The following is a 13,002-nucleotide window of genomic DNA, read 5'->3' on the forward strand; positions in this document are numbered from 1 at the left end:
TTTTTAATATATATTAACTAACAAACTTAACTACAAAAAAATTAGTACTCTTTAAATAATGCATTTCCATGGAAGTGCCCATGTTTAGTAATACAAATTGTTTAAGGTAAGGAACGTACAAAAGTATATTAGAAAGTCATATTGCAGTTCCAAAAAAAATATGACTAAGAATCATCCTTTTATGCAACATGGCATTTAAACGAAGCCCACCGCTCTCAATTCCCCTAGAAACAACAGAATTTTGATCACTTCTGCAGTGATTTCACACTCAGGATATGGAAAAGGGTATATTCTATGTGCAAAGGTTTTGAGCAAATCATCTGGAATCTATCAGTTCACAGACATATTACTAGAATGTGCAGAAATTACTGCTTGCAGCTTAAAGGTAATAAATTTGCATGCACTTTCACACCTTTAACTATAGACATCTAAGGTTGCTGTCTATGTTAAGGGTCTAAGCTATGTTCTAAAATAATAGAGAAATGTGAGACTACTTTTGGAGCTTTTTGCCACACCTGGGACTCTCTGCTGAATACACAGGAAGCTTCAGACCTAACTTAAGCATTGAGTCTGCAGGTCCAAAAGCAGCCCAAGGCACTCTGCTTGCTAGTTGTTCAAGTTCTTCCCAGCTTCCTGCATCCAGGTGAACATTTTCATTCATTCCTGGACTTGTTCCAGATCTCACAGGACCCTTTGCAAGTGCATTTCAGCTGTACTAATTAAGCTTTCCATGAAAAAGAAAGAAAAAAGAAATCATGAAAAGCTTTTTGCTTACAGTACTCAGGCAAGCTCAAGGGAGATGTGTCAGGACATAGCCAGGAAGAAAAAGTTTATGGTCAAGAGAGTGAAATATTCTGATATAATTATAATAGTAAATTAGGTTAACTTGGTATTCACTATCCATAATGATAAATACATGATTTGGATAAGCTGACTGCAGGGCTGGTGGAAAACAGGATAGACTGCTGGGTGCAAAGGGCTGTGGATCAGCAGCATGAAGTAACTGGCTGGCAGCTGCTTACTAGTGCCATTCCTCCCAGGCTGATAAAGTGCCTTGATACTGCTTAATGTCTTCATTAATTATCTAAAAAAAAATGTAATGGAAAATCAGCCTTAGGAAGTTTGCTAATAACATCAAATTAAGGGGAGTAGCTGGTATGCTGAAGGGCCTGGCTGTTATTCTAAGAGAGAGGCAGCAAAAGTGGCTGCAGTCTTAAGAAGTTTAGCAAAGGCAGAGTCCTGTACATGGAATGGCATATTCCCAGGCAATAGTATAGGGTGGGGGATGACTGAAGAAAATGCAGCTTGGCAAAAATAGACTTGGACTTCAATTAATCACAGCTAAGGTCTCCTCCTTATTCAGTATGTGTAAGATTGCATCTGGATACTGTGTCCATCTTCGGGCTTTTGGTGTAAGATCTTCTTGTACAGTATCAAGTCCAGCTGATGATCACTAAGATGATGACGGAGCTAGAACATAACGTTTGAGAATTGGGCAGTCTTAAGAAGAGACAGCTAAGGAGATACCTTACTGCTGTCTCCAACCCCTAAAAAAAGGTTTTAAAAACAGTCATCATTCTCAGAAGTATACAGTGAAAGGAGAACAAGAGGCAAAAACATGCGTCTTTAAGTAAAACATGCTGTGCAAATAGGAAGGAAAATAGTAATTTTCCATGGTCACTTCGGATAGTACAAACAAAAAAATAACAAACCAGCAAAAGGTACTTATGAATTGACAAATGGAGAACTCAAAGCTGTGTTAACAGTTAAGGAGGTTGCTCAGGGAAGTTACTGGAGCTTTCTCACTGGAGAAGTATATAAAATCTCTTTTGCTGTGAGAGTTTTAAATATAATTGATTCAGTTTTGTGGTAACCAACAGGACTGGGAAGACTTGAGGCCACTCGCAACCATGTCCTATGACAGCACAAAATGACCTAGTTGTCTGAGTATGATTTGCACAAGGATTTAAGTATATTTTCACTGAAAAGCAGCTTTAGAAATTTCTGGTACCACTCCAGATGAGGTTTAATTCAGCCAGTTTACTATTCTCACTGAGTTAATAAGATACAATGTGAGTATTCTTTCCCTAACTTCACAGTGATTTTGGAAATTGATTTTTCAAGCTATCACAACAGGAGGAAATCACTGGAGTCTCACTGGTTCTTAATGCTATCAACATCTTTTATGTCAAGAGAAATAAGTCATTTAGGAAAACCTGTAATTACATATTAGATAAATTGGAAGTTGCCTTCACATACTTTCCATTTAGTATTGCTACACCAACAGTGCTCCTTGGAGTTGACATACTAGCTACGAAGTTCCATTGACGAGCTTGCGGATCCCATCTTTCTACTGTATTCAGGTAGCTCCAGCCATCATGTCCTCCTACAGCATACATGGGGCCTTCCAATACAGCTACCCCTAAAAAAAAGAAAAAAGATTACATTTTCCTATTGATGGTTCGGTATGCATCAAGAAATATTTTAAAACAAAAACCAGATTTCTTTAAGCAGCCATTGCTGGATATAATCTGAAGGAGAAAACTAGGTCAATAAAAAGTTGGCATTAAAACAAAGACATCCTCCCACAGTATCTCCAAGATGTAATTCCTGAAAAATTTTTCATCACTTAACCCTTTAAAACATGTAAGTGTTCAGCTTTTACAGAAAGCTACATACCAAGACCATGACGATGTGTGGACATAGGTGGCATTACACTCCAAGTTTTTGTTCTAGGGTTGTAGCACTCCACGGTATTCAAGGTTTTCAGTCCATCTCTGCCACCAACAACGTACAATTTATCATCTAAGACTGCAACTCCAAACTGTAATCTTCGTCCGTTCATGTTTGCAACGGGAGTCCACATGTTGGTACGAAGCTCATACTTTTCAATGCTCGTAGCTCCTGAATGACAACACCCACAAGTCAGTAAAACAAGTTTAATCTGAACTATTAAAATAGCCATTATTTCAGCAATATGTTGATTCTACATGACAACATAAAATGCTACAGCACGTTCTTAACTGGGTATACAAATAGTCCTTTCTGAATTCCTCAAGAACCAATCACAGCATAATAGATAAGGATTTTTCAGTGCTTTTCAAGACAAAAAGCAGAATTTTTAGCATCTTTAAAGAATGAAGCCTTTAGTAAAATGAATGTTAGGAATATTAATTAACTTTGTTAAATGCAATTATATACTGAAATCAATTGTTTCATAATACTAGAAAAAAATCTGGAGTTATGTGACATGAACCTTTCAAGTGCAACACAGACTGTAAGATGAAAAACAACTAAAAATTGGAAGAATTAACTTCAAAATAAAGAATAAATGAAAACACATTATTTATCATAACTTTTCAAACTTGCCAGATTCCTTCTAACTACCATTAGACAGTATTGAAGCTTATATAAGAAAAAAAGCATCCAAGCAGATGACAGGCCTATTTAACAATTAGTCAAAAAGCAGTTTTACTTTTGCTTTTATACCTGTGCATGTCACCTTTGTACATTTTCTGTCACTGTCTTCTTTCTCCAGATTACTTCCCACTCAAGTAAATGCGAGTTAGCTTTCACTCAATTCAACATTTTACTACTCAGAAATCAGATATTCCTCTGACAATTTCAAATCGATCATGACTGTAGCTTCCAGGATGTTTCTGATATCTTCAATGCTACCTACCTTTTTAAATCTAATGTACACTGTCCTTTTATGATGTTTATTTTCTGTACTGCAAAATGTTGACTTAATGGAATATGTTATATAATTTACATGTTATAAAAACATACATCCAGCATTTCTTGAAAAAAAAAAAAAACAACCAACAAAAAAACCAACCCTCAGCAACTAATCATTATATAAGCCAAGACCTTTTGTTGCATCCATTCCTCCAACTGCAAACAACACTCCCACTGTAGATTTTCTAGGTTTGGTGCGAGGACTTTGCAACATAGGTCGTCTCTCTGGCAACAGATGGTACTTCATTGCTTCCATAATGAGTTTTTGACACTCAATGTCATCCCTAAAGAGCGCATTATTTTCCATATCTGCCAGAAACTGCAAAAAAGATTGAAATTAAACAAACTGAATTGCTATAAGCCGCACAAAGTATAAAAACAAAATTAGAAGAAAAATGGTTTATCCAAAAACTTCAATTGCCTGATTTAGAACAGACTTATATTCAAAAAGTTCATATAAACAAGATTAGGGTACAGATAAAACACAATTAAAAAAATCAGGTTTTAAACAGAACCCTTGAGTATGAAAAACAGGAAGGCCACCTGATCTTAATGGATGACTTAAGCCTAATGGTTCAAAGAAGAAAACAAAATCTTATCATGTTTCAGTGCCACCCCAAGTAAGTTCAAGGAAACAGATCGGACTTCAGGTATGTGAGTCAGTTCAATTTCACTCTCTGATTATGATTCCCAGATGCACCCAGTCCAGTCCTGTGAAAGCTGCTTCAGGCACAGGCTGAATGCTTTAATATGTATTCTATTCTTGAACTCTGTCAGTGACCCACAGTAGGATATCAGTTATTACAAACATTTAAAAAATATTTTATTGTCAAAGATGCTAGCAAATTTGAGAAGTGTTACATTTTTATCTGACCTAAATAAAGGCTACTAATAAAAATTAAGTTTAAAGATTCTGGAGCTTTTTGTACTCCATGTTCGTTAGATTGCTAAAAATATATTAGTAGATTAAGTGTCCCAACTACAATTTTTACAAGACTAGACAACTGGCATTCTTCTGAGCTATCAGACATGGCCTGAGTAACAGAAGAAAAGAAACAAGAGAAACACCTACAGTGACACTGGCACTTGTCAGAATAAGAAAGAGAAATGCTTCTTGTTCCCAGCACAAAATCCAGATAAACATTAGAAATACCAAGTCCAGAAGCCACGATGAGATCTTAGTGCTGAGCTGCTGACAGCCAATAACAAAACACAACCAACCTACCTTTTTCACTGGTTTCTTATCCCCTCTCCCAAACTACAGAGAAGTTTTCTCACAGTACAGTCTCAATCTCTGAAAATAACTTAATCTCAGATAAAAATAAATGCAATCTACAAGGGATGCTCTGAAAGTAATGCCTTTCATTTTGTTGACCCATAACATCAGAGGCGGATGGTGGTGGTACAGCAGTAGAGGCTGAAGCTTCCCACCAATATTCCATTACATTCTGTTGCTGTGTGACAGATGGCAGTGGAAAGGCACTCTAACAAAGTGGTGTCCAACATGGAAGTGTGTATTGAGCAAAGATGTGTCGCTGAATTCTCTGTGGAATAAGTTGCACCCAGTGACATTCTTCGGTGCTTGCTGAATATTTATGGAGACCTATCAGTGGGTGTGAGCGCAGTGAGGCAGTGGGTGGTGCATTTCAGCAGTGGCAACAGTGACATGAAAGACAAATCATGTTCCAGATAGCCATGTAAATTTTTAGAAGTGTGGCATGCAGGCTCTTGTTCATATCTGGCAAAAATACATGGCTAAGAGTGGTGGCTACTTTGAAAATCAGTGTTGTGTAGCTGAGAAATTGCTCAAATAGTGCTATTGTTCTCTTTGTAGCTGGAATTTCCATTGAAATAAATCAGGAGGCATCACTTTCAGAGCAACCCACAGAAGACTATTTTGGTATTCAAAAAATTAAAATGTTCTTTAAATTAAATTTACTGTACAAGAATCTTCTGAAAACATTCTTCACTTAAAGTACTTGGAATTGGCTTAAGTAAAAGTTTTCCTTCCCATTATTTCCAAGTTTTACTATTTACGTAGCTCCTTGTACTAGAAGCACTTATAACTCAGTAGGTTACAAATGATATGTGAACATGAAATTGTAGTCACTGGAAACCTGATGAGGAGAAATATAGCACAGATATTTGACCAGAAAGGAAGATGAACCCATATTGTAACTCAGGAAATGGTTAATCATTGTTTTCATTTATTCATCTTTCAGAGATGGAGTACTGGCCACCTTACAACTTAAGAAGCTGACAAATTTTCATCTTTATCTTCTTACAAGTATTTAGAACACTGTTTGCATTAATGAAATAGACAATTCAATGTTGTGTACAAAGAAATGCATAGAAATACAACTAATGAAACTGACAATTCATCACATTTGTTTTTTGTTCCAGTGCTACAGTTTTGAAGTATTTCCCAAAGTTTTTTTCAAGTATATTCAGTCTAGTATTCTTTACAGTTCTGCTTGCAACATTACTGATTTTGGCAAGTTGTTCAATTTTCTAATTTTATTTCTTTCAAATAGCTTTAACTCTTCAACTGTAAAATTGGAAACCTTTTCATTATGTTATGTTTTCTGGCAGATTGCCTCATGTCATCATAAAAAAAAACATGATTGTGAAAATTCATTAGGGCTATTTGGGGCACTTTAACCCAATTTACTTGTTGCACTAATTGCTCCCTCAGCTTAAGCACTATAACTCGCTAAAGTTAATAAAGAAAAGGGCAACAGCAAAATATCGTATTAAAAATTTAAGTGTATATATTTGGCAAAGACATAAAAAATAAAAGATAAATTTCATAATATGTGAAATATGATATTGCTTTTGTGTGGCATACTGCTATTTTCCTAATCAGTTATTCACTGGACATAATTTGATTACAGTGTATACTTCTGGAGAAAATTCTGTACCTTCACCTTACAAAATTTTTTCAATTGCAGTTAAATAAAAGAAATACAAATGGTTACAGACTTTGTACTTAAACATCAATTAATTAAAAGCTCAAAAAAAAAAAGAATTCCTCCAAGGTAAATTGGTTTCTTACACTGTATTATGCTTCTAGAAGCAGAGTGTTGCAAAGTCAAGGTCACAAGCAAGAAAATACTGCCACTGCATACTGTTTATTAACAGTATGAAAATATTAATACCACAAAACCTGCTTGTGCATCTTACCAGCCATCAATAAGGTTCTGGATCAGAGGCAATACACAACATGATTTGTATGTATCGCTGAATCAATTAATTTCAGTTTCTGTTGTGTTAATGAATTCTACTTAGCATTCACATTTTGTAAAAAAATAAAAATAAAAAAATCCCTCATTTAATAGAGAAAACTTAAAACTGAAAATCCGAGACAAAATAGTTAGACTTCATGAGTGTTAAATATTACTAAATCAAGGGACAGCAAGGAAGACTAGCATAAGAAAAAAAGAAATCAAATAGTTTACGTGCCTGCTGTCAGATAACATGTCACATAACATGTGACACTGACAAGAGGAATCGTTTCCTCGCATAGGAAAACTGTCATTCAAAACTATTTAAAAAAAAAAACAAACTTGTCTTCCTCAACAATACATGTAAACGTCCAACGAGGAGAAAAAGTAATGACTAGAAAGAACAAGAAGTACCCAAAGATGGATTACCAAGAGTTTATAGAAAAAAACAAATGATTCTAAATGATTTACGCAAATGCATTTCCTAAATTTCAAAGACAACAGCTGCTAGCTATATGAAGGAAATACAGTTGTTCAAAATATGCTGTTCAAATTCCATAAAGAAGATAGTTAAAAGGACACATTCTAGTGACAAATATATCCTCGATAATCATCTTTTTGGGCAATGGAAGCAATTTTTTTCATAGAAGCTCCACCCCCTCACGTCCAGTCAGATCTCAGGTTAGGATCAGAACATGCTGCAGTTCACAACAAAGTATCATGACTATACAACATGTTAAGTCCTTATATGCAGCTCTAAGAATCCAAAACACTAAGGAATCTTGTGATGCTTTTGTGATTTGTCACCATCTCTATACAGATGCTGTATGTGTGCCTACTATAACTATGGTATAAACTAGGGAGGAATTGAACAATTTACTTGTGGAGCAAGCAGAGGCAGTCTAATGTAAGCCAGGAGTTTACTGAGATCTTTCCTTCTCTGTTCCAAATCATGTCGAACCCATGTAAGTAGTGCATTCAATATAGTTTCTTCATTAGGAATATTCATGTCATCACTTGCCAAAAGCTTTGCAATTTCAGTGGCTGGCAGCAATAGAAATTCCTGGTTTCTAATTACTTCCATGAAATTTTCCTGAAAAAGAAAAAATATATATTTTTAATATAGCTGCCGGCATCATCTGAAGACGGTTGCACTTTTTTTGTTGTTTTTGGATTTTTTCTCTTAATGAATTCCTACTATCCTTTCCCACTCGTCCCTCCTTCACACCATCTCTCAGTTGTGCCAGTAAACACCACTGGAGTACTGACCTGAAAGGAAAAAATATTTACTGAGTTATTTTGACTAATAATTACTTCCTAGACTTTTATGGCCCCTCTTATACAGTACGTTAAAAAAAAGTACAATTTGTTTCTTTTGACTATGAAGATACTTTGTCAAGCAAAGAGCACAATATACTACAAGCAGCTAATGGGCACATTAGCTGTAATATATTTCATTACTGGCAGATTCAAGTATGGCAATTTGTTTTCAGAGGAAGTAATTTCATTGTTGATTTTCACTGGGGCATTTGAAGTTTATTACTTCATACACTTTATATAGCTGATCGAACAGACTGGCAGGAGCAAAACAAAGAATCCAAAATACTGAACACCCTTTCATTTATTAAGATTCAATTTTATAACTTTTTTCTATCATTTCCAGCAACAAATCCTTACTTTGGGGTAAGAAAATTCACAATATATAACATTTCTCACATTGATATCCCATTACTTCAGAACACATACTTCAGGAACATGCAGAACATTCTGGATGGATTCTCGTAAGCTTAGGTAGAAACAGCAGAAGAGTATGCACATAGAAACATAATCAGCACCATGCACTTACAGTGAGAAACCTGAATCTTATTTTTTATTTTTAAATGTAAGAGAAGGGGGTAAGATTATATTTAACTTCCTTCGCCACGCACCTTAATGAGGCAACAAAGGAAAGCAAAGTAGAAGCAGTCTATAAACAGGTTCTTACACATTAATAGCTCAAAACCTGACTACCTCATACTCCAAACAGAGTAGCTTCACAACAATAAAACAGTATTATCATCAATTTAGTAAATGTACTGTTGATTGCTAGACAGCTAAATAACTGCATGCTGGTTTTGCTCTTACATTCCATATATCTCCAAAACCCTTGGAGGATAACATGCACTAGATCCACAGTTGTGGAAGTCTAACTGTGCCCCATAACAAAAGTAGTTCTCTTTAGTATCTTGTTAAATGACTTAGAAGAAAATGCACACTAATGAAAAGACTTCTAATTAGGACATACACACACAAAAACACATCTTTAGAGCTAGAAAAACAACAGGAAGAAACTTGAAAACGAAGCAAGACCAGCACTGCAAAACATATATGAATTTAGCAGAAAATGTCACGAAAAACATACAAGACAGTTTGGCATCTTTGGAGTTGATATTAGGAGGAGACCTCAAAGTGTTATCTGTGCACATAGCAAGCAACTAGACAATTTAGACAGAATTCCTAGACAGAATTTAGAAAGGAAAATTTTACACTATCTGAAAAGTTTTCTGACTAGAGTGATCCAACCAGCTACATAAAAGTAGCAATTGCACATGAAAATTGTAATGGGTTACAAGGGAGACAGAACTGTCTTTTCCTCTTTAAGTATTTACTACAAAATTAAAGAAAATGCACAAATATAAGAACTATAAACAGTGAAAGGACCACACAAATACTCAGCAACACTACACAAGCAGTTTGCTTATTTTACTCAGTTTGGGAGTAAATTACAGTTGAAAATTATTTCCAGGGAATAAACATGCAGTTCACAGACATTCAGATTCTACTAGGTTTATTTCTTTCACTGCTGATTTTCAGTTGATTCTGTCCTGGAGTGTATGCAATGCAAGCTGGAGCAGTGCCTTTAGTTTTGGTGAACAGACAGGCAGCGAGCACTGACACAGAAAAGTCAACACTTACTACCTTAAACTTTCCACACTGTCTATCTGGATCACAGGAAGAAGAAGGGAAAAGCACCTGTATGGAAAGTTTCCTTTGTCTCTGAAGGCAACAACAAGCTGATCTTGTCTAAGACAATAAGAAGTCTTCTCTGGAAAGCTTTTTTCCTGGATTTAATCACTTCAACAGCTGTTGTGCGTAAAAAGCATGATTTTCCTTCTTGTTGCTTGCAGACAACCATGTTCTGATGGGAGCAAATTCAACTTCCTCTTGCTCCCATTCTAATTTTAGAGTAAAGATTCCTTTTGAACAGAGTATCAAAGCATTCCCAGCCACAATCTCTGGCCTATGTCTGACAAAATCTGTCAAAATCTGACAATTCCTCTTCCTCTACAGACAGATTCTGAAGACAAAAAGGAGAAGCCAGTGTATCTCCTAGCATTCTTAACCTCCTCATTAGCCTTGCTTTCCTTCTTCTTATGGGAACTCTCTGTGGAAGAACAGGATATTTCAGAGAACAAATGGCCTGCACTTTCAGTTTATCAGACGAGCAGCCTGAATTTCACGTGCTAGCTAACACAGGGACACAGCAGCATTGTTCATTCAGACCACAACCTTAAATTCACCCTTAAGCAGCTGCAGAATGAATAATACTTACATTCTTAACTGGAGGTCTGCCTGGGTCTTGGTACAGAGGAAAAAATACTAGGAGCACATGAAAAAGGTCATGATACTTATTTTCAAGTTTAATCCAGTTAGATGGTTAGGCCCTCCCTGCTCTCCATCAGGATAAAAAAAATCTCAGAGTGCATCAAAACACTCCCAAGCTGAGAAGAACTGTACACAGATGTCCAACAGGAAGTTCTAGCCACAGAGATCTGTTTATACTCTGAACCTGGACACAACTGAAAAGCAAGAAGTGCTTGATTCGTTAGATCTGAAGGAGAATGTAGTTGATGGCTGTTTCAGTGAATTACAATGATATATGCAAAAATATAAAAGCCTTGTTTCAGGCACTAATAAAAATGAGGGGTCTGGCCTCTTGAGGACAAAAAAAAGTGTAGCTATTTCTCTTCATGTCTGGAAGATTTCTGATGAAATTCAGCATGACTCAGACACTATGCTCTAACGTGTGGAAAGGTGAACAACAAAAATTACAAAGACACCTCCAGGTGGACTAACTAAAGCACAATCAGATTTAATGTTTAAAATGTCTTTTTTTTTCTTTTTTAAGTTGTAATTAATGAAGTACAAATTAGACTACCGAAGATACTACCAATTACCTAAGAATAGCTCTGCTCACCATAGATACTTAAAGTTTTGAAAATAATACTGGCAACTTTTTTCTCAACTGAAATTAACTTCTCTTTGGTTTACCATCTTCCTCTGTAAAAGAGGAGCTAGTGTAGGTTCTAGGTACACTATCAACTATTTCAAACAAACAAGGCAAAACGTTTCTTCAGACATGAAGACTGCTAAAATTGATCAGTAGGCATTATGCTAGAGGGCAAGAAAAGTGCACAGAAGGCACTCTATGTGAAAAGGCATTAAGCGAATAGAGACATTACTGTCCAGGTTAGTAAAATGCCTAGATTTGTAATTATATGATCCCAAAACTACAGCAAAACAAGAAACTCTTTGTACAAAAGATACCTTGATCTAAATACATCTCATGATCATGCCGACTGTATTTTTAAATCCCTGATGCATTAAAAAAATCAAAAAAGAACAGAGCTGCTCTTCAAAGAGTGCTACATCCACAAGCGATCACTTCAGTTTATTTCATGTTTCACTTAATGCATCCTGAGGATTTTTCAAGCTTCACTTTGTCTGCAGTGTCAAAAAATTGACCTGTTTTGATGATAACCTTGAATTTTCTTCTCTTCTGAATCAACAGCTTAACTGCCAACAGAGTAAGCAATAAAGTAAAGTTACACTGATATCCTACCTTTAAGGTGTCTATACCTTTAATATGAAGAGCTGTGGCATTCAAATCCACTTCATTCACTTATATTTTTAATCACACTGTACTGTGCAATTAAAGCCATGCCATAAAATCATGCTAGTATTTTCCAATGACACTAATGAGCAGAGCAGGTCTATTAACAAAAGCAGGCCTTTTGGGATAACTCACTGGTTGGTCCTTCAATTTAACCAAATGCTAATTTCATCTGAATTTCTGGTCTTCATATAAACTTATATTTTAATGAATCTGTTAACATGCTAATCAAGATTACTGCATCTCTTAAAAACTGTTAAAACTGAGAAGTTGCTTTAGTTGAGGAAAAAAGTATATGGCAATCTACTTTTATCTTCAAAGGAGAACTCATAGAAAATAACATATATAAATTAAAATACAACTATTTTTTAAAATTGTTTGTTACTTCCTACTTCACACACTTTGAAAGAAGGACAATTACATGAAAATGCTCGAAGTATCTACTGCTCAGCATAATCCCTAATTGATTGCATCATATTTCACCAAACAGAATTTACAGGTACTACTGAGGTACGTAACTGTTGTGATTCAACAATTAATGGGAAGAGCATCAAGTGGCCAGCACTTAATTCTGCTGAATATTTCCTCCTTTCAAACAGCTTTTAAACAAATGAAATTACTTGGGGATTTATTTTAATTGACGATTCAATTGGACTACGTATTTCTATGCAGTTTCCATAGCAACATTCATTTCGAACCATAGAAGCTGCTTCTCTATTACTCATTATTACAAAAATTCAATTTCACATCTCCATTGGAACTAAACAACATTAAAAAAGGCCTTGGGAAGAATCCATCTAGCACAACTAATTAGTTTTAAAAATGTTTTTTTAAAATCCACCTGATTTAAATTTCATCCCACCAAAGCCTAAAAAGCCACAATTTTGCCACTGAAGTAAATAAAGTCCAAAAGGCAAAGAACTATATTCCTGTGATATGAACAAAAGGCTATTAAAATAACAGCTTTGAGAAAGTCCATAGCCTCTTTCCCCCACAAAAAATCATGAACTGGCAGTCAAAATAGTAAGACTATAATCACCTACGCTGATCTAACGCTCGTTACTATTCTGATCTTTGTCAGCCAGCTGATAAAAGTTGTAAGGGACA

The 13,002-nt window shown here is 35.5% G+C and overlaps 1 protein-coding gene across 5 annotated transcripts in view; it reads right to left on the reverse strand.

Moving 5' to 3' along the window:
- Positions 1–13,002, reverse strand: part of KLHL5 (kelch like family member 5) — a 48,736-nt gene that overhangs the window by 4,696 nt on the left and 31,038 nt on the right. For all 5 annotated transcript variants that reach the window (XM_019614899.2, XM_010710283.3, XM_010710282.3 and 2 more), the window contains 4 exons: positions 7,843–8,055; positions 3,871–4,057; positions 2,680–2,904; positions 2,260–2,422 (listed from right to left, as the gene is read on the reverse strand). In XM_019614899.2, the coding sequence (XP_019470444.1) occupies positions 2,260–2,422; positions 2,680–2,904; positions 3,871–4,057; positions 7,843–8,055 (788 nt within the window). The remainder of the gene's footprint in view (positions 1–2,259; positions 2,423–2,679; positions 2,905–3,870; positions 4,058–7,842; positions 8,056–13,002) is intronic.

This window comes from Meleagris gallopavo, chromosome 4, assembly GCF_000146605.3.
Source record: "Meleagris gallopavo isolate NT-WF06-2002-E0010 breed Aviagen turkey brand Nicholas breeding stock chromosome 4, Turkey_5.1, whole genome shotgun sequence".
Taxonomy (NCBI): Eukaryota; Metazoa; Chordata; class Aves; order Galliformes; family Phasianidae; genus Meleagris; species Meleagris gallopavo.